At 37.4% G+C, this 26,565-nt stretch overlaps 2 protein-coding genes across 4 annotated transcripts; one reads left to right on the forward strand and one right to left on the reverse strand.

Moving 5' to 3' along the window:
• Nucleotides 1–1,122: 1,122 nt before the first annotated feature.
• Nucleotides 1,123–11,961, reverse strand: LOC112558317 (solute carrier family 25 member 40-like). 2 transcript variants are annotated; one of them, XM_025228733.1, is made up of 10 exons: nucleotides 11,879–11,961; nucleotides 10,841–10,949; nucleotides 8,129–8,313; nucleotides 7,682–7,749; nucleotides 6,015–6,142; nucleotides 5,619–5,792; nucleotides 4,813–4,919; nucleotides 4,321–4,402; nucleotides 3,867–3,944; nucleotides 1,123–3,647 (listed from the first exon to the last, which is right to left on the reverse strand). In XM_025228733.1, exons 2-10 carry the CDS (start codon nucleotides 10,944–10,946, stop codon nucleotides 3,499–3,501), a joined length of 1,077 nt encoding a protein of 358 aa, XP_025084518.1. In that variant the 5' UTR covers nucleotides 10,947–10,949; nucleotides 11,879–11,961; the 3' UTR covers nucleotides 1,123–3,498. The 2 variants fall into 2 exon arrangements, with proteins under 2 accessions (XP_025084518.1, XP_025084519.1); XM_025228734.1 differs by lacking the exons at nucleotides 10,841–10,949; nucleotides 11,879–11,961 and adding an exon at nucleotides 9,355–9,698.
• Nucleotides 11,416–22,917, forward strand: LOC112558320 (tetraspanin-13-like). 2 transcript variants are annotated; one of them, XM_025228736.1, is made up of 6 exons: nucleotides 11,424–11,625; nucleotides 12,762–12,929; nucleotides 13,982–14,200; nucleotides 14,568–14,735; nucleotides 16,290–16,410; nucleotides 19,025–22,917. In XM_025228736.1, exons 1-5 carry the CDS (start codon nucleotides 11,563–11,565, stop codon nucleotides 16,362–16,364), a joined length of 693 nt encoding a protein of 230 aa, XP_025084521.1. In that variant the 5' UTR covers nucleotides 11,424–11,562; the 3' UTR covers nucleotides 16,365–16,410; nucleotides 19,025–22,917. The 2 variants fall into 2 exon arrangements, with proteins under 2 accessions (XP_025084522.1, XP_025084521.1); XM_025228737.1 differs by lacking the exon at nucleotides 16,290–16,410 and having other exon boundaries at nucleotides 11,416–11,625.
• The last annotated feature ends 3,648 nt before the right edge of the window (nucleotides 22,918–26,565 follow it).

Raw genomic sequence — 26,565 nt, forward strand, 5'->3', positions numbered from 1 at the left:
AATTTGCTGCACCACACACGGCTGCCACTTCAACCTCTGCCTGTAGTAGAACCGAGTTTAGCTCTACTTGCCGCCTCTCTTGATTTTCTTGTAGCAGCTGTTTCCTCGGCTCCAGCTGTTGATGAATGTCAGTGTTTTCATACCAGGCTTGCTCTTCCCTTCCGAGTTCCTGCATCTCTGCCGAGTCCTTGCAGAGCCTCTGTATTCCCTCGTAGGACGCTGACAAAGTCTTGGCCAGTTCATTCTTCTCCTTGCTCCATTCCCTCATCTTCTTCTCCAGTCCTTGAATGGGGTTCTGCATTTCACCAAGCTGCTCTTCATTTGCATGCATTTCGCTGGCCTCCTTTCAAAGCTGTAGAAGTCACTGACTTGGTTTGTCCAGCTCTTGCTCACTGACCACTGATTCCCAGGCTCAGCTACTGCTAGGGAGATAAACATTCTTACCCCATTTGTCCAACTGACAGTCTGGTATCGCCCCAGGGCAAACCGCTGCTCCTCTTTAAAGTTTTATCACCAGCTTCAGTCCTGTTGTTCTGGCCTTGAACCAGGCTGGTTCATGACAAACTATTAACTCTGAAGTTAATAAGATAATGATGATCTAATGTTTCCAAGACATGTAAGTCTCTGGCAAAGGCTTTATACTTGGTGTCAGAGCAGAAGGTTGCTAATTTGAGATGGATTTGTGTCAGTGACTCGATCTCCCACTCTCTACCCAGTGATCAGTATGCATCATGGAAGGTAGAAGGTAGTAAAACATGGTTTGGTCTCTAAAAACAATTCCCTAGACTCACAAGAGTCACACAGTTCACTCTCTTTATGGGTATTGGGCTATGCAATGTTTACATTAAAGGGAAACAATTTTATGCTAATATTTCATGTGCATATTGCTTAGATTTTTATTCAAGTATGTACATCTATATAGATATAAAAGAGAGCATAGCATTGGCAGATACATTTTTGATGTGCTAAACTAAATTTATCCTGATGAGTACTTAAAATTGAGTTTAATCTGTATTAGGCAAGAGAAGATCATGGCTGGATCCATGCAAACAATGTAGAAAACCTTGAACAAATTTTAGGCACTTAAGATGCTATACTTGCAAACAGAACTGAAACCAGCTCAACTGTTCATGCTTTTATTTACAATGACTTGTCATGCAGACAAAATACAGGGTTGATTCTGATCCTTGTCAGCTTTATAGTTTGGAATTAGCACCAAAACTTCTTCATGCTACCCTTAAAACATGGTTACCCATACACAGAGGACTGACATTTAATTCAGCTGTAGCTTGAACATTATTAATACCAGAAACCTATTGACTAACCCTAACCCTGAATGGCTTAGCAAATATAATCTGAATATTACACGCCTATTTTTTAGTCTTTGTTACCAAATATGATCTGCATATTACATGTATTCTGATGTATCACAGACCATATTTTTGAAGTCTCTGTTAGAAACGTGATCTGCACTTAAGTTCTGCGGTGATTTTGGATTATAATACTGTTACTACTTGTAATACAAGATATAGAAGTTTATATATATATACTGATACTGCCATCACATTTGCGATGCACATATACACTGCTCTTACAGCACACAGAAATGAACATATCTAATGCAAAAAATAGATTTTGATATACTTAAGTCTTCCAGTTCTTGCAAAAATAATATGCAAGTTTTTATTATAGCACATAGATCCAATATGAATCTTTACTTCAAATCATATATTTTAGACTAAGTATAATAAAATTCTTAGGTTTCACAGGAATGTAGTCCTTTCACAAAAAAGACAAAACATGTATATATTTTAGTGCGAGGAAAATGCTATACGCCTACAACTCATGAAGTAATGATTGAAAATGGCTTCTTCAGATCTTTATTTCATGGAATAGAGCAGTGGTTCTTAACCTTGTTTGAGGTACCGAACCCACAAGTTTCATATGCACATTCACCGAACCCTTCTTTAGTGTCATCACGAATTGCAGGTGTGTCTTGACCTCCGTGGCGGAGGCTCCACCTGAGACTGACTCACCGAACCCTGGTTAAGAACCACTGGAACAGAGTATGCATTAGGTAACTTCCTATTTATACCTGCAAGAGGTATTATAACTTATTTTCCATAGTGTAATAACTGACAAGCAAAAAATGGAATTTCATTCCACTAACGCCTTCTGCCTTCATTATTTGAAATTTGGAGAAAATGGTTTATATCGATAGATATTTATGTTCCCACTGTTTTTCCTGATATATTTGGAATAGTATACACTATATACACAATAGTCTTTAGATTTTCAGTAAGGTAGGAAGATGCTCAGGTTTGAGGGGGTAGACTTCATGCTGAAAATAAATGACATACACATTCTTGACTCCTTAGTATTTTTTTTTTGAGGGGGCGGCAGCCCACCTGGTTCTCACGCCACTGATCAGGTCACACGTATTGATGAGTATAATGATCATGTACCATATATTTCATTTTCATCCGTGCAGGCAGATTTTTCTAGATGCTGACTGGAACATACACTTTTATGTACTAAATGAATGTAGCACCCAAAATTAAACTATTTTTCAGTTCTTACTCTCATTTCTACAAACCCACTATGTTTATAATGCCTATTGAAATCATTAACCAATGATAAATATTTATATTTCCTTGCACACATTCACAAGCATTTTTACTTATATGTATACCCAGATAAACATGAGATATTTCCCTATAAAGCTGAACATGTGCTGATCCACACAGCTAATGCAACCATAAAAGGTTTTTTTTCAAAGCAGTAAGAGTATTTCCATACCTTCTGTTGGTTGTTATAACTCAATGTCTGTGTGAAACACAAAGACTATACATGGCAAAACAACTGTTTCTTTAACACTATGCACATTTTCATATTCAATAAAAAAACACACACCAGCAGTGACATAAAAATTTTCTTAGTTGTTTCCTTCAATGAAGTGCAAACAATAAGGAAATGTATGCATAGGGATGGTAAAGTTACTGGATAATTGAATGTTTAATGAAAGACAACAAACCAAATATCTCCCATAAGTTTGTGACAAAATATATGGAAAATATTTCGATAAATTTATAACTTATAATTTACAGAAAGTGAGAGGTATACATTTTTGCTTATTAAAAGAATCCTGCTAACCACATTTTGTTCCTGGAATAATGGATTTTTGCCAGATCATAAAAGAGTGTGAGAGGGAGATGAAAAACAGAAGTTACTGCATTCAGATTTCAGCATACCTTTGACACACAAATGTTAATTTTTCTTTCTGTTCACATTAACAATCCCTGCCGAGTGTTATTTGAAAACTGTCTTGTTCACTCTTGCACACAAGCAAGAATATATACATAGAGATGCATGCATGGACTGAAGGAACAAGGCACTGAACTGCGTCTATGGCTGAAGTGAATGTAATCAAATCCTCACATTGTGACAGCTGTCACGTCCATTATTTGCGCATAAAACTGAGCTCACAATAATCCTGATTCAAAATTTACTCTGAAGAGATGAGTCAGCATTAGCGATCTTTTTTTGCTCCTGTAGGTTCAGTTTAAGAAAAAGCTGCTTGAAGTATTCATAAGTACTGATCATGATAGCACATGCTGGGGCCACCTTGATGATTCGTGGAACCAGCCCTATACAGATATAATAAGAAAACGTTACCATTTCCTCCAGAGTAATTTTATTTCACTATCTCCCACACACCACTGATAAATTTTGTAATTTATCTTTTTACAGCAAACATCTACAAATCAATACTTATTGAAAGATGTATATACTAAAATTTCTAAGTGAATAAATTTAATGGTAAAAAGTTGCCAAAAAAAAAAACCAACAAAAACAAGGCACCTGACCTGCAAAGAGAGCTTGGAATCCCTCAGTGATATACAACTTTCTTATGAGCTTCCAGGTTGAACTACTATGTTTACTGGCTGTAGAATGACAATTATCAACATATTAAAAAAAACACCATGAAATAAATTACAGCTACATTTAACAATTTTGACTTAAACAATCAGTTTAATATTTCTATTTTTTAATTGATAGGCTAGCTCATTTTTCGTTTACCAAGCCGTGTACAGTTGAAGATTTAAAGCAAATAAAAAACCTTAACTGACAATAATGATCAACATTGATCAGCCATGCTTTTAGAAGTGATGAAATGTTGATTAGTGAATGGCATGCTCCTTAGTCTATTTTTTAGTTATTCTTGCATTCTCCAATGTTAAAAAAGCCTCAGCTTTTATAGTCTTAAAGCAATAATCGTAGCATATGTATAGGAGATAGAGAGTGTACTCATGCACTCACATTTTAGAAAAATCTCTTGCCCAACTTCAATCTGTCGATGTGTTTTTATGACATCAAAGGGTAGAGTCACCACTGAAGCTACCTGCACATTGTCAGCAAAGTAGCTTGTTTTGGGTATGTATCCACACATATAGAATGAATTCTCCAACTTACAAGCATAACAAACCAAACAATAAAAATAATTCATTTCACTTTTACATCTTGTTAACTCACTTTCTTTCACAGGCATGACTGCACTGTTTATCAGAAAGTCAATAAATACAAATTCGAACATATTACAGCCATATGTAAGTATATGTTAGTGCTTTGCATAATCTTTATTTTTATTCACATTATTACAAATAATCAATTTGCATTTTCCACTTCCTTCAACTTACAGTTACAAAACAATAACTTTTGTTTACTTAGAAACAGTTCAATAATATTCTAAATCATAAGCGATATCCCTTCCTCATAGAAAAATCATTATGTATTATAAAACTGGAAACATACTGCGCCTGCAGATCCTCCTATCACGAAACTTTCCCCAAAAGACAACTCTTTTCCATGCTTGCGCAACACCTCACTCTTTGCAGTTTCATATGCCAACCAGTAGAGAGCTGAAGAAATATGTTTTAAATAAAAATCACCCTAAGCTGCTCAAATAAAAAGGTCAACAAATAATGATACAAATTTTAACTTCTTGCCCCTTCATCATATTTTCTGGAAATTGCAATCAAGATGTCTATACCTGGGTTTCTAAATGAGCTGCTGACATCACTTCAAAGACAACAGTGTACAAACATCAAAATGTTATTTATTTCTACCAGTAAGGAACAGTTTTCTATTTAGATGTCAAAAAAAGTGAACGGCTTTGGCATGAAAATGAAAACTGTCACAAAAAGAGACCCATTAACTTTTTTGATATTACCCCGACACAACTTTAATGCTGCAGCTTGTGTAAAATCAGGTTATCCACAATGACGCTCAAGATTCAAATGGTTTTACATAAAATTACAACTTGAGCTTGGGGTTAAGTACAGGTTTAAGCATAATACACTTTACTTACAAATCTGTCCATGTGCATTCTTAAAAACCTGATCTGGTTTAAATTTAACTGCCTCTACCAAGTTTTAGACATAAGAATGCTCTAGCTGCAAGCTAGCTGAGAATATGCATTTGAGCAGAGTACAGTAAATTTAAAATCCATACAGGTTTGATATCTTTTCCTTATTTAATTCTAAAGATTTTTTTTTTTTATACTTGGCATGAACAAATAAAATTTTTAAGAAATGATGGACCAGGCAACAGAAACATACCTGAGAAAGGAACATCCCGCAAAAGTGTTGGTCCTAGGCCTTTCCACAGTGAAATGATTCCATCGCTTTTGATAGTTGTCCTCACAGCTTTATCTACTTCCTTGTATGTTAATTGTTCTGACTGCATCTTTGTCCTTACCAATTCAAGTGGACTAATAACAGTTGCTGCCCAAACTATACATACAAACACACACACACACAAATATTAATTTTCTATCACAAAGAATGGGATACAAATTAATGAGAAAAAAGATATGTACAATTTATCTTTAAAGTTATTTACCCAACCATCTTTATTTGTAAGCACATCAGAAAGGATTTACATTTAAATGCAGTGCTGAGAAGAACAAACTTTCGAAAACAAAAAGTCAAATTGACACTGACAAAATGAAGTACCTCTGGCTGTTGCACCAGATGCCATGGGTTTCCACCAGTCCTGCAAGTTCTTTTCATCATATGCAAAGAGGGCCTTCAGCTGTTCATAACTTGTGAAATATACTACTGTTGCTGGCACTGCCATCACCCTGTGAAAGGTAAATATTTGACATCACTACTTATAGTGATGAGGTCTTGTGTATCATTAGAGATGCAGTCAACTACAAACTTTACTTTTCTGATGCTGAATCTAGATATTAGTGCAGTCTGGTTACTAATTTAAATATGACAGAAATATGCTCTTTACAGACCTAATGGATTAAGGTAAAACAATGCCAGTTATCATTCATGATCAGAGTCTCACCAAAGCCATTAGTTATTCTTCCCTTCTTGCAGGATTCCAGATTATATGCACAATAAATTTTATCTTTGATCACATCTTAATCAATAATTTTCCCACTTCCCCAAGTATCGATATTGCCTTAAGTTTAAATATGCTTTACTTTGTATGGTCAATCATTAATTTTTATGATGACTTCTTCCTTCACTGTTCAAAATACTTTGAGGGTATTCTTTGCCAAATGTAAAAGCGCTTGGTTGACTAAAGCTATTTGAGCCCTTTCAATCTGCTTATCAAAATCACAATTCTGCTTAGAGCATTGCTTCATGTACTCCATGAATTGTAATCTATGTAGGGAACCACAATTTTAGTGCTGCCTTTGCTTGATTTATCAGTTGCTTTTGGCACAATCCTTCTCAAGCAAATTCATGTAACCCCTGTGTTCTGGTAAAAGTCACTCCTTCACCTTTTTGTCATTGGGGAGTAAAGTGTCAGAGAATAAAATTTTTTCGCGAACAGTTTTTTGTGAGGACAGCGCAAGCCTCTCCATTACTGCTTTATATATGATGATAAAACAGCATTGGCTGTAAAACGTACCCCATCTTCCACCATTCTTACATGATGTTAGTATCTCATGTTTTCGGCAAGTGAGAAATGTAAACAATTGCCTCTGCCAAAAATCTCATGTCTTCACAGGCTAGAATACTTCAACTTTGTCTTTCCCTCTCCCCAGCTGTCTGTTCGACAAAATTCAGAGAGGTTAAAATAATGTTGTTTATATTGTGCTCCCTAAGCACAAAGCCAAGCATGTTACACTACTCCTTCCTATGGTACACATTGCCAGTAGGGCTTGCTTCAGCTACAAAGAGGCTACCCTCAGGCATTGTTGTCTTCATGGCTTGGCCACACAATGACACTCAACCAGCCAAGTTGATCACTCCAGTTTGCTTATGTGGGCTCCCATTGTTATGTGTCTTGCATCAAACAACTGGAAAAATCTCAAGTGTCTGGACTGCTCACAATGTAACAAACTTCGAAACTTTCAAGACTGGCTTTAAGACCTACCTCTTTCAAATCATTGGTGGTCTCTCTTCTTATTGTACTTACCTTTCTCTCCCGCAACCCTTTATTTTGTTTCTTGTATTGCTTGCAATGTGTGCTGCTGTGTTATTTATTTTGCTACTCTTTTCACTTATGAATGAAGTCCATTGAGCTTGCTTCTAACAGGGTTATTAGACTAAGTCATACACATAATATATTTGAAAATAAATCTGTACCAGCTATTAAATCTTAAAATCATTGCCAATCAAAGTTTTGTCTTTTTCAAATTAACAGACACAGCATTTACATTGTAGGTGGCAGGCCACTCCACAAAGATGTCACTCCTTCGTATCTTATAATCTTGACAAAGGCATCCTGCAAAGATTAATAGATGTCTGAATCAGAACTCAAGGAGTTTTTTGGTATATCTTAATATTACAACATGCGACATATTTGAGACACTACAATCATTGATATTCAGATAATCGTATATCAAAACCATTGTTATATCTTTAGTCTGAAAGTGTCAATATAAACTTGCTACCTAAGTGTTATGTTTTGTGAGCTCAAATGCATTTTCTTCCAGTAAATCTGCATGCATTCAACATTTGATCATTTACACATGCACACAAACATTTGTAAAAGTGATAGTTTCTTCGTGACTTTTACGGCTAATTTATTTTAAATTTAAGTTTTAAACACTGTTTATGTTTTTACAGTATTATTCTTATTCACATATTGTAAACTTGCTAACCAGCATTCCAGTGAAGTGACCAGGTTTCCTGTACCATGCCTGAGTTGATGGTACAGACTGTCCATTCACACAGGCACACATGTGATCCATCAATCCGTTGCAGTACAGAAAGCAGTTTCCCTTCATAAAGGCATTAGGTTTCTTCTGAGCTTGTAATCGAATCTTGACGACATCCAAGGGTGTGACTAGACACAGGATAATGAAAAAATTATGTGATTTGAATAATACTAACTTAGAAAGGTTCCTGAATGATTTTAAATTGTAATATCATCAGATGCAAACTAAGAAGTCCAGCTGATAAACATGCAAATCAAATATTTCTGTAATTGGATTTTTTTGTAAGCATGCCAACTACCTATTGCTTGAAAATGATGTAACGAAACAATTTTATCACATAGAACAGGTAGCTCCTCACATTAGGTTCAGCTAATAATAATAAGTGCAAAATTTGTAAAGCGCATACTCACATTCCTAAGGAGCATGCTCTTAGTGCTTAAGAATAAGAAAGAAACATACACAGAATACAAGGGACAGGAAAACAAACAAATAGCATATGAACTATAAAAGAAAAAAACAAGTGCACTAAACAAACAATAAAATCAAATACTGAAAAACACAAAGAGGAACCAAATAAACTAGAACAAGAGCTGAGATTAACATAATATTGCCAAAGGATGGGTGTGAAAAAGGACTAGCATTATGGGAAAGGTTGTTAGGAGTAATGTTTACAGAAGAGGTGCGCTTTCAGTGCACGTTTAAAGGATTGAATAGTGGGTAGGAGGCAGATATGGAAAGGGAGAGAGTTCCATTGTTTTGCTAGACAATAACCAAAAATCCTGTGGCCATGTGTTGTTGTTTTGGTGACAGGAAGAGTAAGGAGACGATCATCAGATGAGGAACGGAGTTGTCTACATGTAGCTGGGATGTAAGAAAAAAGCAGATCAGAGAAATAATCAGGGAAGGTGCCAGCAAAGAAATTAAAACACAGCACGGACAGTTTGTACTGGATGAGAGAACAGATGGGAAACTAGTGTAGAAAACGAAGGATAGGGGTGGCAGGGTTGGCTTGGCTTTCAGAATAATTTCCTTTATATCTGCACCAGAGACTAGTCGAAATTTGGTCAGAGAGCATCCAAGAAGAATATCAGGAGATGTGGCAGGCACCGATATCCAAGGATGATCAAATGACTGAAATCTTGTTAGGGAAATAGTCACACAATACTTGCGGCAGCTGTGAAGCAGGATAGGCAGAGGGCAGCGGTGTTGCCTTGCTAATTCCAGTAATTCGATTGCATATGTTCAAAAAGTGTTCTGGAGGAGGTGCAATTATTTATTTGGGCCTGAAGATATGATGTTTTGGTCTTGTTGACACATTTTGCAACTCTTCGCTTGGCAGCATTATAAATTCCTTTGTGGACGGCGAGTCCAGTCTTCCGCCAAACATGCTCAGCTTGCCGGCGAGTACACTTCAGGTCATGGAGCTCAACACAGACCTGTGAATACCAAGGTGCATATTTGGACTGGAGCATCAGACGTCAAGACACTGGGGTATGATCATCAACAACTCCAAGATGTGATTTCTTTTATGAGAGGGCTGCAAAACAGACAGGACAAGACTAAAAGTGTGCAACAATTCTGACATTTTTACTGAGTCAGGATGAGACTTGTTGTTAAAATGGACATTAACATCTCCAAGAAGCACTACAGGTCCACTGAGTGCGTTGCTATAGTCCAGCATATCATGAAATTCTGAGAAAAAGGTAGAGGCTGTGAGTTTATTCTTGGCACTCGGAGGGGATCTATTGATGCAGAACAGGTCCATTTTCAAAGGGCGCTGTTTAAGAAGACCAGCACAGAAGCGACAAATTCGAATCCGTTGTCTCGATGAGGTGTTGGTGAAGTGAGGTTTGGAAAAATTAAGAACAATAAAAAAATTCAGAGAGAGTTCCAGAATATAAAGCTAGACAAACACAACAATAGATAATAGATACTAGAGGAGAATCTAAAGTGAGACTAAGTTTTAAAAAAACAGAAAACAGTACGAGAAGTAGGAATTAGATCTAAAGTAATGGCAGAGAACATAACTGTTAATGTCAAATCCACACAAACAGAAAGCAAACCAATTACAAGTAAAAACAGCAACAAATGAAAGTTTAAGAGAAACTAAAAGAAATCTATGGATACGGAAAAGCAAAGACATTGCACAAGAAAGCAACTACCCAGATGGGTTTTTTTTAATGCTATTTAGGCTACAGTGTACTTTCTAATTTTGGCATGCATGCACCATACAAAACAAAACTCTTGAATATATTTAATTAAATTCACATATAATTTATAGCAAAAACAATTATTGATTTTAGACTGTCCTATGCTCATTGAGCTTTCAAGATATATATATAAAAAATTAAACTCTTCATTGATAGTCTTTAAAAAATTATAGGTCCCAAAGCCTAATGGCTATTATGCGTCCCTCCTTACGGAGCACGTGTGTTTTTGTTTGGGTACACACAGAATGTGTAAATGTGTTTGTGCTTCTCATCTTTCTGGTCCGAATCAAATCAGATGTGCGTGGATCATGCATGTCTGAACTGCATAAATTGCATTAATCGTTTTTCTTTACTATTCATACACGGGAGACACAAATCTCTCTCTCTATGTAATATTGTATTATGCAATCTTTGCCCCAAAAACCTGTAAACCTGGCCGACTTACCTACAAATGATGTAAGGATTGCCCCAGAACATGAAGCTATCATTTGTTGAACAGGGTTTATTTTGACACCCTGGTGCCTGTTTTGACTATTCAAATTTTCACTCATCGTCTGAAAACAAAAGCAGCACAACAGACCAAATACTAGAAGTTCATTCGAGAGTTGTTTTTACGGTGCATCCTCTGGCGTGCACGAATCTTGACCCCGTAATGAATTATCTCCGCTTGATCTAAATCACGGATAACCGAGACAACATGATGTCAATCTCGGTCAAGCTACTCAAGCCATTTAGAAATATCAATCAACGGAACATTTAACCATTTTACAGCAATATACATTTTCCTGTCGTGAATGATCAGCTTGAATTTTTTTACAATGCTGTTGAGAAAGATAATGCAAAGACTCTTTATGTCTGTTAATATGAACCTAGTATTCGTATTATTGTATCGTGTAAGGGTTAAGATTACTGTAATTCTTATTTTCTTTTCAATGATCCCTCGCGTAGGCTGAGTATGTAGAAAAGCGCGAGTAAAAAAGAAAGAAAAGAAAAAGACAATAAGTAATAGCGAGAAAGACGATTAAAGAAGCTGATTTAAAAATAAAAAAGAGGATGGGGTAGGTAGGGAAAGATGCCAAATCTCTAAGATGCTATATTCTCATTTAGTTTAAAACCACTGCTGTCTTCGATCGCACGACGCATACGATTTTGCGTATACTGTCAAAGATGGTGTGCGGTGGCTTTAACTGCTCAAAAAATGCACTTATAGTGCTGAATGTATTATATATCGTGAGTATTTAAATACACATATTGTTTATTTTACTAATAACTCATAGACCTATTTAATAAAAATATGTTTAACTGTAATGTACGTCGTTAGTGTCGGCCTGTGTCTGAATTCACTTGCGCTCAGTGTTCAGATTAGGATTAGTCTGATTTGTCATGGCCGATGACCAAATGTTTCATACATGACGTGGCTTCCTATCCCATCGATGAACATCATGCCCAGATAATGAGATACTTAAATGATGTTACCACTTACACTGAAAAAACGGGTCGTACCAAACGTGTGCCAGACCCCTCCACCTCCATTTTGCTTTGTCTCGATATCGGTATGAGGGAAATACCGCAGAATGACTAATTATTGAAAAGGTGCCGATTGATTAGGGCATTGTGTCAGTTTTGATAAACACCGATATATCATTCAAAATTTACCTTGGAAATAGAGTGTTGCAGACGTTTAGCATTTACTTGGCCATCAAAAGTCAGAGACTTGTTGCGGGATTATCGGCATAACAACAGTCAAGTTAATATTGATAGATAAAGTTTTGGGGTTGTTGTTGGTGTTTGTTTGCTTTTTATTTATTTATTTGCCATTTTGGGTGAGTCAGCATATGCAATTGCTTGTAAGAGCCAGGTGTAGGATTGGGTTCCAAGTAAACGTGAGCAATAGTATGTTCAAAAGCATTCATAATATTGTGTACATCATCTCAGAATAAACTTTGATGGAACTACACATCTTTTCAGTTTTAGTGCATGAAGCATAGCCCTAAGACCTTAATCAATTACGTGGGCATTAGGCCCTAGTGAATATTATCAAAAAGGTCATTTCTGGAAAGGAAAAAAAAAAGGAATCCTTGGGTTTAACTACTAAAAATGAAACAGTCAAGCATAATGTCCAGCATTATGTGTCTCCATAACAAAATTCTATGGTTCACACAGGCAGAGCTACCAAAGCTGGTGCTTTGCAGTTTTGTTATCCTTATTTTATTAGCTCAGCTTGTCTGCCACAGACCTTAAATCCCACTCACCTAAAAAGCACTTGAAAATTATACTTTTAGCAGTTTAATCAGGTGAAAAGTGCCTGTGTGAGATTAAATTGGAGGTTGACATTGTTTTTAACTGCTGCTGTTTATATATTCCAGCTGGTATCCTTCATTTTAATTGGAGTTGCTGCATATGGAAGGGTTGCTGCCATGGTGACTAGCCTAACACTGGTTGGCAGTTTGATTGCTTGTGGTGTTTTTCTTTTCATAATATCCCTCATTGGTCTCATTGGTGCAGCCAAGCATCATCAAGTTCTACTCTTTTTTGTATCCTTTAAAACATGCCTGTTGTCCATAAGCTTCTTAGTTAAGCACTGTTGCTTTATCTCTTCATATTCTTTACTTTTTTCACCATTTCTTAAATAATTTGCTTGTATTAGGCATGCTTACTATTCACTCATATTATCATGTGATATAGTTCTCTTTTTGATTTGAGGCATTATCATAAAGAGAAAAATAAGAGATTCATTATGCCTTTTTTACTACTGTACTAGACAAGCAAACAGGGACTTTCAGTTGAGAAGATGAGCAAGAATGTAGATTTTAAAATGGGCATGATATTGCTATCAGTAAAGATAGAATATAACCTCAGTTTCCACCATATGAGCACCTAAAACACTGATTTGAAAATAAATAGCAGCCAAATAAAACACTTCATGTTTTAGGCGTGTTGTTGGGGGTTTTTTTCACACAAGGTGAGCATGTTAATTAATTAACTGCTGGATGCAGTCTTTTGCGAAAGATGTTCCATAGGAGGTTTGCCATTGAGTGTGCAGAAACATTTTAAGTTAATGATGCACTGGTCTACACTACAGCTGTAAGCTTTTCTTCTGGTGTTAGCACATGGCACAAATCAACAATGCCTGAAAATTATGTTATTTACAGAGTCTCTCAGTGAAATCTTTTCTTGGTTTTTTTTTCCCTTCTCCTCTTAGACCTAGCCAGCATTCAGATTTGAATAATGAACTACATTTATGTTTCAGCTTGGATTGTCAGCATTTACCCAAGTTGCCTAAGACTTCTTCCTTTCAAAAAGCCACACATAAGTTTTTGTTCCCCTACTACCCCTACCAAAAAAAAACCCCCTATTTTGCACAGTTTAAAAATAATTCAGCACCATCTACATGAGCCATTGAAAGTTTTATAAATTTGTTTTGTAAGTAAGTGTTCACAAAGCAGTAATTATATGATCTGTGAAATGTATGCTTATGTAGTATTGCTAGACATGCTGTTTATTTATCTTGTATTTATTTTGGGGCAACAAAAGCTTTATAGGTAAAATAACAAAAAATTCCAGCTTTTTCTTTGACTGGCAGCAGTACATGATTATATTGTTCCTGCTGTTTCTGCTTCAATTCTCACTGGCCTGCGCTTGTCTAGCTGTCAACCAAGACCAGAAAGATGCCTTAGCAGAGCAGGGCTGGCGGATGGCTAGCAATGACACGCGGCATGATGTACAGCGCCAGTTTGACTGCTGTGGTTTCAAGGATCCCGACCTTGATTTTCTTGAGCCTTTGGGCCACCCTGTCTGTGTAACTGTAAGAAAATCTTGAATTGCATATTCCTCCTCTTAAAGGATTTGATCAGAAAATCCTGTACAGTACCAGAAAAGTTTTTCACATTGTTAGACCTCTGGCAGGATAAAGTTCACAGCAAATTGTTTTTAACAAGGTCTTTCAGTGTCTGATATTTTTATAATTCTATTCTCTCGTGTCTCTTTTGGGAAGTTGTTCTTAAATTTTTACTCTGTTAATCAATCTGTTGTATTTGCTATTGTGCACAAATGAGACACTACCAGTGTATTAGTGGTATAACAAAGAAAAGAATGTGACCAATTTTTGCCCTTGGAAATGATTTCCCCTTTCCTCTGGCAAAGTGCTCATTTGTACTGTGTTGAATTTGCAGGTAGCAGCTTGCTGTGACAAAAACAGCGATGCATTCTGTTGTTCAGGAATCATCAATGGATCGCAGCCACCTTGTCCTTGCCAGCCATGCTTGTTAAAAATGCGTGAAGTTATCTATAATGCATTCTCCGTGACAGGCGGTGTTGGTTTGTTCTTCAGTTTAACGGAGGTAAGATAAGTATCTTTCGTAAAAAATATGTAAAGTAACCTGTTTCAAAAAATACTTTTATAATGTCGATTCCTCCCCCTATCCAGAGTGAATTTTATTATGACATCAAAAGTGAAGGCGTTTGACTTTACAGGTCTGAAGAAGATGACTTTTGTGATTTTTGTTGACTTCAACCTTGATGACAGACTTGTAATTGCAATGTTAATAAAATTAGGACTCTGCTTTTAGGTACCTTAGATCAGTGGTTCTCAAAGTATTTCGGACTGCGGACCACTTTACTTAAGTAAAAAATATGGCGGACCACCAAGGCCTAAAAGTCACTCTGTACTACGAATTTCAAATTTAAATTGAAGCATTGGTTTCATTACAATTCAAAACTAAATGTACTTCTGTGACAGTAGTATAGTAATAAGTTGACATAGAACTACGTACCTCGCTCTTTGTAATTAAAATGTTAGTGCGAGGAATGCATCACTTCACACATCACTTTGCTGACATATGACGAATGTCAGCCGCGGACCACCTGACTTCTGCCCATGGACCACTAGTTTGAGAACCACTGCCTTAGATACCTAAAATCCTCTTCATAAAATCTCTTCATGTAAACATTTACATTATAAGGCAGTCTAAATTTTCTTAAGATTGTCAAGACTTTGCAAGGTCATTGTGATGGCATTTTAATTTCATATGCGTGAATGCTGGGAGGTTAATGAGTAGTTTTAATCATGATGAAGGGAGCTTGTTCTTAACTTTCCAGGCTAACAAATGACACTATGTTTAAGGAAAAAAAATGATTTGCTTTACAGGCATAAACAATTTGTCCACATAAACTGGTTTTAGAACTACTTGTCTATTAAAAAAAAAATGAGCCTTCATTGTCTGTGTAAACGAAGATTATATCGATGGGTTTTATTATCATTTGTTTGTTTCTGGTGAACATGACCCTTTGATAAAATTTCAGAATGTTGGTCACTTTTTTTGGGGTGTGCTTTATGAAGACTTACATATAGTGAACAGAGGGTATATTTATGGCTGTAGTTTAATCCATTAACCTATGACTTGGGAGTCAAAAGGTACTCAGTTCTGTATCTCCATGCACCTTTTCAAATGAGTTATATGTTGGTAAGTTATGAATAGTATTTTGGTCCAGCCTTTTTTACAAGTGTAATTTAAAATCATAAGGAAATGTGTCACCATTAACTGAGTCCAGTTGCATACTTCAGGGTCTTTGGAATGATGCTTTATAGCTTTCCAGCATCCCATCATAAGACACTTGAGTTGCTATCAGTTTTGTGTGAGATAAACAACTGTTAAAAAAATTACATTAGAAATATATAGTAGAATGTATTTAAAATGAAACAAAGTGTATACAAGCATAAAAGTTTGATTTTTGTTTTCCTAACTCACCATGAACACCTTCTGAACCTTCCTCTTCCTCTTTTAATGTATGTGTTAATGTTTTCCTCTAGCACAGGTGCTTTGAACTTTCATCCTGCATGGCACTGCCCCATTAAACCCGGTTGTTAACACCTGAACATGCATCGTTAATTTCAGATTGTTGGCGTGTGGATCACAATTCGATTTCGAAACCAGAAAGATCCTGGTGCAAACCCTAGTGCTTTTCTCTAAAAGAATAGAGCAAAATGTTTGCAGTAACTCCATAGCATGAAAGGAGGTATATGTTTTTATTTCAATGCCTTTCTCTTTGCTTACCCTGGGCCATGGAGAAAGCTCGTCCAAACTGTTTCCATTCTCTTGCTTTATAATGCACTAAATGGACTGATTGAATGACTAAATTCAAAAACTCTCGTGAAATACCTCTTTTTGATTACCTCATTTGGATGACACCTTCTGACACTGCTTTTGCTATATGATTGTCATGTTCACTTGTTCTTGACTTTATTCTTCTTCTTTTCTATTCAGGGTTTGGTAGCTTTTTGCTTACCTTCCTTTTAAAAAGGCTTTGAATCACATTCACAGGATGTGCTATATATATATATATTTTTTAAAATCAGTGACTATGCTGGTAGATGTTTTTCACGGGTAAAGAATAGGTCATCGAAAAGACATAAATAACTATATATATATACACCCACACTGTCCCATAGTTATTGAGTCTAAGAATGAGTATTTATATAACTTAATAAATACCCCCTGATTGAGGCATTGTAGTAATCAGATTCCTTCGACTTTCTTTTCTCCATGATTTTTTTCTGGAGATATAGTTGATGGAACTGTACACAGTTTACACTCATGCATTAAAGCTTCACAAACTGAAGGTAGCATTTAATGGTAGAATTCTTGGTTTTAAGTATCATTTCCTTCTGCTACTGCAAAGCTTGAGGTGCACAACTCACATACATTGCTGCTGATATGCTGCGGACTTCATTTAGTTACACATTAAGTAAATGCCTCTAAGCCAGACCTGGGCAAAGGCCAGCCCACGGGCCGCATCTGGCCCGCCCGCCAGTATATATCCTATATATACAGTATTGGGTAAAACTGTGTTAACTATATTAATCCAGCCCTCTAAAACCATCCCAATTTCTCATGCGGCCCCTTGGGAAAATTAATTGCCCACCCCTCCTCTAAGCAGAGGCGGCCTCAGCAGTAGACAGGGTGCTGGGTGTCTCATATGAGGGGCTGAGAGCCATAAGTGTTGGCAGAGAAAGAATCTCCTATCACTGGGCCTTTCCCCCCTCTCAGGCAGGGCAGTTGCCCTACCTGCCACCCCAATTGCTACCTCTGCTCTGTTGCCTATTGTCACTTTAGTTCAATGCTTACAGCCTTGCTGGTCTTTGCAATGTTTTTTATCCTTTTATTTTCTGTCCAAAAGCATGTTGATTATCCTATAAGTTGCATCTAACATTGTTGAACACTCATGGCCTGTTACTTGTAATACCTTATCACTGAAAAGTGTCAAAAATTTTGATAAATGCTTTGTGAAATTATTTTTATGGCATAAGCACAGTCATAATTATTTTAAAAAAACTAATTTGAGAGCCTAAATAGTTAGGATTATAATTTATTGACCTTACTGGGCATACTTCTATGTATGTGTAGTTCTTAGGCGTTGTATGTGTATGCATAAGCATGTGCACATGTGTGTGTGTATATAAATTTCAGGTGATTCCTTAAAAAGGGCATTTGGTAGTAGGGCTTTTTGTTTTGTTTTGAGAAATGCTTTGTTCTTGCGAGCGTGAAAACATGATGATCTTACAGTGAAAAGTTTGGTCATAAAGCACGATAAAGGGGACGAGGAAATGTCCAGAAGTGCTTACTGGAACAAATAATGTTTTTGTTGTTATTTTTGGAAAGCATATCAGAAGTTAACCATGTTAATGGTTTGTTAAGTCTTCTTTGTTATTTAATTTATATATTTCTGCTAGTTTTTGCTGAGGTAAGTAACAACCACAAATGGTGAATGCATTGCTATGCAACCCTTTCTTTTTGCTCGTTTTACTACAAAGCAGATGCTGATAATGACAACTAGGAAATGGTTATGTTTGTGTTTTTATTGTCTCCTTTTCTCCATTGTTATCATAAACATTGACCAGCTTGAGTAAAAAACTTCTTGTGTTTGGTTACATAGATGTTCAGAAACAGGCAAATTATTTTGACTACTTGTTACAATCATGTTTTAATTGCTTAGAGTACTACAGATGGATACTTTAGATTCTCATACTTGTTGCATACATGTATCTAGATACTTCAAGTTTCTTGAAGAGTTACTTTTTTTAATTTGCTTCATTTGCAGATTGAACATTTGCAAAAGTATTCTTTGTAATTTATCGAAGTAAACAGTTAATATTCCCCTTCCCTTCAAAAATGAAAGGAGCAACTGCATAATACTTTTATTTTTCAGTTGCATTTTGTTTTGTGGCTTTACAGAATAATTTTAAACAAATGTGGATGTATCACAAAATCTTTCCATATTTATGAGGTCCTTGTTTGACTCTCCAGTAAATTCAGTGCAGACATTAACTTGATCAATACAGACAGAATTGACGCAGTAGATTAGTATCTGTGAATATGTTCATGTCTACAAATGCAAACTGTATAAAAATAGTTAAGCTAAGGCACAGTTTTTGATGCAGTAAGGCTGTTGTATAGATATTTAACAGAGCTGTCAGGAACAGTAGATGGTGAGATTTTGGAGAAAGGTTTCTACATTGTTTTTAAGCATGTTATTTGATATTCCTTTGTTCGTAATTTACATGGCATAAACATTCACTCATTTAGACATGAAAGGAACCATTAATATAACACGGAATATCTTTTTTTTGCAGATCATTGGTGTATGGTTAGCAATGCGGTACAGGAACCAGAAAGATCCCTTGGCAAACCCCAGTGCATTTTTATAGCATGTTGGGCTGGACTTACGCTATTTATTTTGCTGAGACAATGAATGTTAGATTATCATATTTGGGCACCTGCTGTAATATTTTCTGATAATTCTCTGGAGATCTGTCACTGCGTGCATGAAATAGTTGTTGCATACAGATGTAGCTGTATATTATCCTAGTTCATCATTTTGCAAACAACACAAAACTGTTTAGGTCATTGATTTGCTTAAGCATAAAAAGATAAACAAGGCATTGTGCTGTCATGTATGTTCATACCTATGCATGCCATGCCATTCCATTTGGTATTTCTTTTCTAAACATCTGGACATTAGAGGTGCCAAAATTACTACAGTATTCTTTGTCATTATTTTCACTGATTGAAAAAAAAAAAAAGCTAGCAACATTGGCACAGGTGTCTTACACATTCCTAATTTTTTACAGCCTGTGACCTTTATGACTGACATCTCTCTGAGGTGAAAGTCCATTTTGTGAGCTCTGTGCCATGCCTGATCAAGGGAAGAATGTGTAATTATGCTTGGTGGCAGAGAATTATGCTATTTTAAGTTGCATATTTATTTTGAGTTTTCGTCTGGTCCCGCAAAAGTATTATTTTGTGTTATGTTCTCTTGAAGATTCTGTGTGTGAACATTGTATATAATAGCATTTTTGGAAGGGATTGTCTTTTTCTTGAAAGTTTCTTACTGCACTGTATTGTATACTAACATGTGTTTCATACCTTAAGTTCTTCTGTGAGTGCTTTGACAAAACCAGAAGTGTTACATTGTGTAAGTTCTATCTAGTTCTTTTAAACAAAAGCTAGTCTTTATTTTCCTGATATGCTTCAGTGATTGACACTTTAATGGTGATATGACATTGTTATTTTTAAGAACAAGCACATAATCAGTTTTAAGAAGTGATAAATTTCATCAAATGGTCATCATTGTTTGAATATAAGGGTATTAAACCAAATTAGTGGTAGAGGTTTAGATAGGCACCATGGTCAAGTCTACACTTTAGAAATAAACTTAGAAATATTTTTGCACAGTCTCTGGAAGATCTGTCACATTCCTGATACTTTTCTTTTCCTATTTCAGCAAACTTGTTTTTCTGTTGCTCTGGTGCATCTCACCATCAAAATAACAATCCATATATATAAATATGCATTTTGCAAGTTTTTACATTTCTTTCCCTAGTAAGATATAAAAAGTATTAAAATTTTGCTTTTTAGCCTTCTTTGTTTCTGCATAACTGTACAAAGAATTTGGGATTATAAATTTTAAGGCCTTTAGCTTATCACTCATTTCTTGATCAGAGCAGCATCCTTGACACGAAAAAATACTGATGTTAAAAAGGTTGTTAATAGTTTTTTATTTGATAAGATCCAAGCTTTTAGAATAATGATGCAGATATGAGACTTGTTGAACTAATCAGCTAGACTTTATTAAATGCTTGTGTAGATTTTTGTTTTCATAGTCATGCATTTGGAAAGAAGCATATTAGGTTTTTTTTTTATGTTTCATCTTAAGTACTGCTGGATTTACGTTAGAACACCACATCTCATTTGCATTTTTAAAACCTCATTTAAGATAAGTAGAGCTAGTAGCAGTTTGTGACATAACTAGCTTCTATAATTTTTTTTATAATTATTAGTTATTTCTTTGGTGTGTGTGGTTCTTGCTAAACCCTAAACTTACAAATGAATATATTGTCGGAAAATATTTCTCTACAGTGGGATTGGTAATTTTTTCTTTATTTATGTATATGATGTATTAGCCTTTGCTACCTGTCAAACAAATCCTGCAAATCAGATATGTTAATTCCTAATACTCCCCCTAAGAGCATCTTAAGGTTAATCATACATTTAACTTTACTAGCCCTGTAACTCATTGAAATATTATAACTGTCTTACCTAACTTCTTGGAAGGGGGTGCAACAGTGTAGATTACACCCAAAGTATGCAGTATGGTAACAGTACTGTTGGTCTCCCATGCCCCTTCATCCCTTTATCCATACATCAGTGGATACACTTCTTTTCACTTCTTAATTGTGAGTTGTCCTCGAGATTGTGAATGTGACAGTTTTGTGTTTTTAAATCTTGTAATGACAGTGAAATGAATGAACATCTGTATTAGTGATGTGTAACTGCTGTCATGGTCAGCTTGAGAGATATCAGCTTGAAGTGTCCATGCTGTCTGCTTTTGCATTCAGCAGACAGTTGGCACAATTTTCTTTGTATGGTAATGTTCAAGAATCACATGTGATGGTTGTTTTATCTTTTTGTCCAGGAATCACAGGTGAGGGTCTTAGTTTATTTTGTCATTACTGCAGTACATTGCAGTTCAACATCAGTTACACATACTGCTCACATGACAAAGGATGCTGGCATAACTTAAGGTGGCAGGCTCAGTAATTTGATGTAACTCTTATCCTCTCACCTTCCCAACATTCTCCTTTTTGTGTGTGTGGCTTATCCATAAACACATGCATGCATTTTTACTCTGTTTTGTTCAACCCCCACTTCTCCTTCAGTAATTGATGTTGGTGCTTCACCACCTTAGATTTTACCGAATCCTTCATTTCCAGGATTCATTTTCATTGTGAGCTATGTCAGCATAATATTGAATTAACAGTTTAGCCTTGCTGTTTGTATTATTTAGGGGGATTCATTGTGCAGTGTGCAAAATTAGAACATTACAAGTTTTTGCATTTCTTTCTTGAAATATCTACAGAAGGTGGTAATGAGGAAGGTATTGAGGTTTATGTTTATCTGGTTCATTTTATTGATACACATCCTGCAATATTCAAAACAGTAATAAAATAGATTGTAGTTAGGAACGTAAGAGGATTTTTTTTTAAAAAAAAACAAAAGTTAACTGCTCATCTTGTAGAAAAACCAAAGCAAGTCATGGATTTTTTGTGTAAGAGCCACAGTAGGCTTTTTTTGCCACTGAAGCGATTTTGTAGTCAGACATTGATATCATGACAACTGTTCAGGGTTTTTTGCTATAAAATACAAGCATTTTTTGTGGCATTTTCCTTTTTTAAATTTCAGTTTCCTATGAAACATTTTATTTATAGGGATGCCTTTGTATTTTGTGGTTAAGGAAAAGAAAAATAAATGCTGTATGGTCCATATTTTCGTCATAGAGGGTAAAGGTTTAGCCATGGTGGGTAATTACTATCAGAAATGCATGAACATACTCTGAATTTGAACATCTCACCTTTTAAAAGTAAAAGATATTTACAATTGCTACAGGAGTTGTTGAGCACGAGTGGAAAGGGGGAAGTACAGAACTTGATAGAATTCATGAGATTTTATGTACAGATGTTTTAGTTTCAAACATCTTCACTTTGGACAGACATTAAAAGATCATGATCTGCAGGTCTTTGCTTGTAGTTTTTGCTGAGTGCACACAGTTTAGGCAAGATTGGAAAGAAAGGCACTGTTTCATTATCCCAATTGTATAAGTTGCTGGCCTTCATTAGTATTAAAATAGCTTTGCTCAATATATTTTAAGATACAGGTGTTTTCTGCATGACGTTTTAAAAAGAACTTTTTTAAATTGCAAATTTATAGAGCATGATGAATGGAAAGATACTATTAACAGATTTTTCAAATGTGTGATCTGAAAAGTCATGTGTTCCTATAAAGAGGAATTCTGTTGCAACTGACCACAGTTTGAAGATGATTTGAAAGAATAGAAACTGTTTAAAGGTAAACTGCAAAAATCATATACCATTTAGATTTTTCTTGCTTTCAACTATACAATTTACTGGATATATATATATGAGGAGTTTTTTGTTTTGTTCTGGTGCAATAAACTTTTCATCAATTATCTCTGTATACACGTAAGCATATCCCTGATAAGTGTTTGCGGGCCTACATGCTGTCTGTGTGCGAGAGTTAAAAAGGCGTGCTGATGTAAATCTTTTTGTGAATGCTGTTTAGAGCTTCACTTTCAAAATCTGAAATCATTTCTTTCATAGTTTACCGTTAAGCTGCATATACGGCAATACAATGAAGGTAAAATAAGCACACACACACGCGCAAATCGGACATGAAAATAGGGAAGTCTCGTTTTCGGGACACTCGACAAGGGATGAAACAGCAGATCGAATGCTGTGCCGATTTTTCCATGCAGTCAAGTGCCTAAAACTTACGCTCTGTTTGAGGCACTTGTATGCGTGGAAAATGATACGATTAATTCATGAAAACCAGTGAGGCGTGCACTTACAGTGGTTGATTGGTTTTATTCTCTCTTCAAGAGTGCTGTTTTCGCAGAGCCACGCTGTGGTCTTCCTTTGACTAGCAAATATTTGGCGTGATTCCTGCTCACTACTTTCACCTGGCACTGAAACCCCTGCATGATGGCTAAGCTGAAGGAAGAAAGGCTTCATAAAGTGTGGCTCTTTACTCATCAACCGTCGTCGAACGAGTCGAAAGGCGCTCCCGCCAGCAGGCCGTGCCTGTACCGTGTGAACCGCTTGCAGATGCCGTTAGCGGTTTCGGATTTGTGATAAGTTTTACAAATTAAGAGGAGGAGGCCCCTGGCGTACCGTGGCAGGGCAAACTTCTGTAAACAGTGCCGAAGAAGAACCTCAAGAAGAGATCCAAAAGATACTGGAAACAAACTTTTTGTTCTATGAACTGCTTGTTAGGTTCCGCCCTGACAGCTCTTATGAAGTGCTTTTAGAAGCACGCCACATAACCGCTGCTCTTACATACGTTTTCTTTTCTTTACCTAATTTTGAAATGCACTTTATGGGAATTTGTAACTTGCTTTGAAGTGATGGTAAATTCCATTTTTTCTCCAGTAATTAAAAAAAAAACAAAAACAAAAACGACAGCTACTTAATTGCTATTTCTTAGAGGTGAGCCTTGTTGAAGAATTTTTGCAGAACTCGTTGTATTATACTAATATTAAACAAACCAACAATTTAGGAGTGAAATGATATGGGAAGAAAAGAAATGGCCAAAAGAATGGGCTCAGTCTATCATCATCCCACTCCCTAAGAAAGGGAACCTGCGGCAGTGCCAGAACTACAGAACCATCAGTCTGATAAGTCACCCAAGCAAAGTAATGCTCAGAATCATCCTCAACCGCTTAAAACCTATTGCAGAGGAACTGCTGGCAGAAGAACAGGCTGGCTTCAGGGCTGGAAGAAGCACGGTAGAACAGATCTTTAACTGCCGTGTTATGATAGAAAAACACCTGGAGCATCAACGTCAACTATACCATAACTTCATCGACTTCAAAAAAGCTTTTGATCGTGTCTGGCACGATGGACTCTGGCAGGTCATGAGATCATTCAACATAGAGGAGGGACTGATCCAGATGGTAGCAGCACTCTACAAGAACGCCTCCAGCGCGGTACTACTCAACAACCACCTAGGCGAGTTCTTCGCGATGACGATCGGGGTCCGTCAAGGGTGCCTACTCTCTCCCATCCTTTTTAACATCTTCCTTGAAAAAATCATGCAGGACACCCTCCACAACCACCTTACCTCAATCTCCATTGGTGGCAGACCCCTGTGCAACCTCCGCTTTGCAGATGACATTGACCTCATGGCAGGCAGTAACAACGAACTTCAGGATTTGACGGACAGACTCTCCAGGCGAGCGGGGGCCTATGGCATGGAAATAAGCTCAGAAAAAAGCAAAGTAATGATTATTTCCACCACCGACAGCAGCAGCAACATCGTCATGAACGGCCAGAAACTGGAGGAGGTCAACAGCTTCAAGTATTTGGGTGCCACCCTGACTAGAGATGGTTGCTGTACAGCAGAGATCCGTATCAGGATTGGTATGGCAACATCCGCAATGTCCAGGCTGGATAGGATCTGGCGAAGCAACTCAATCAGCTTCAGTACCAAGCACAGGCTGTACAAGTCCCTCGTAGTGTCAATCCTACTCTACGGCTGCGAGACTTGGACGCTGCTTGCCGCAACGGAAAAGAAGCTCCAGGCCTTTGAGAACAAGTGCTTGAGAAGGCTGCTCCGCATCTCGTACCGCGAACACAAGACCAACGCATACGTACGGAGCACCGTAACCTCCCTCGTGGGCCCACATGAGCCCCTTCTGGCAACAGTGAAGCGGCGCAAGCTCGCCTGGTTCGGTCACGTCACCCGCCACAACACCCTGTCCAAGACGATCCTACAAGGAACCCTCGAAGGGAGCCGTCGTCGTGGTCGTCCGAGGAAAAGCTGGGTCACCAACATTAAAGAATGGACCGAACGCGAGATGCCAGACCTGCTCTCATCTGCTCAAGACAGGACCGGGTGGAAAATTCTGTCTGTTGCTGCTGCCGGACGGTCCCCCCTACGCCCGGACCGGGCATGGGACTGACCTGACCTGACCTGACCTGCCTTCCTTTGCATTAATTAAGTCACAAATATAAACTACGACATTCACGTCTTTCTCATTACGTCACAGAACAACTACGGCGCGCAAAAACCTTTCCATTACGTTACACCAGGGTTTCTGCTTACGCAAAAAATTGCGTACAGTACGCATTAAAAGTTCGGAGGACCCCTTCAATTTTCGTCAATGGGGTCCCCTCCAAATTTGGGCGAAGAACAGGGACCCCTTAAAAATCTGAAGAAGGGGTCCCTGGGACCCCAAAGAATTTAGCCTTAGCAGAAGCCCTGGTTACACCATGGCGCATTACATCACACAAAGGAAAAGCAAAGGCGTGAACGTAATTCCTTTGCATTTTATCACAGAAAAAAACAAATACGGTATGAGCGTCCTTCCTTTCCATTACTTTGAGGGAAAAAATATTGGCAAAACGTTGCTTCATACAGAGATAAACAACAGTGTGTAAAGTTACCCGGGTGACCTCACTTTTATCAACCAGCGCTATTCCTTCTCGTCCGCATGGGACTTTCTCTGATCACGCTCCTCTCTGGGTACCGCCAAGGAACCGTCACATCCCCCATCCGTCCTCGCCAGCGCTCGCCGGCACCCCGTCTGCAGCGATAATGTGCCGTTGCGATGAACTCCCCCGAAGCAGCTGTCAGAACCTGTTGGCTAAACAAACACAGTTGCGGGCCTTTTGGGGTAGATGGCTTGCTCATCATCTATTTGACATGCTGTGCTGGGCTTTTCCCTTTTCACGCCTTTCTTCTTTTTTTTTTTTTTTTTCGCCCGCTCTTCACCTGTTGCTAATAAATGTCAAATCTGTCAATCCAGACACTAAAACGCCCAACCTCCGAGTCGAACCACATGCTTTCGATTTTATTGTGCGTGTATACACAGGGAGCTAGCAACATAGACGGCAAGTTCCGCTTTTGTAGCTTCTTCTCCGCTTTGAGCGGCTCTAGCAGCTCCACATCGCCAGGTGAGATCTGTCTTGAGACGGCGCCTGTTTACATCTATAATTTCACCTGATCGCTATCTCGATCCTGGCAACGGTCGTGTGCAAACGTCTTTGATCACGCGCGCACACCCACGCACGTACACACACGTGTGTGTGTGGAGAGA

This window comes from Pomacea canaliculata, linkage group LG2, assembly GCF_003073045.1.
Source record: "Pomacea canaliculata isolate SZHN2017 linkage group LG2, ASM307304v1, whole genome shotgun sequence".
Lineage (NCBI taxonomy): Eukaryota > Metazoa > Mollusca > Gastropoda > Architaenioglossa > Ampullariidae > Pomacea > Pomacea canaliculata.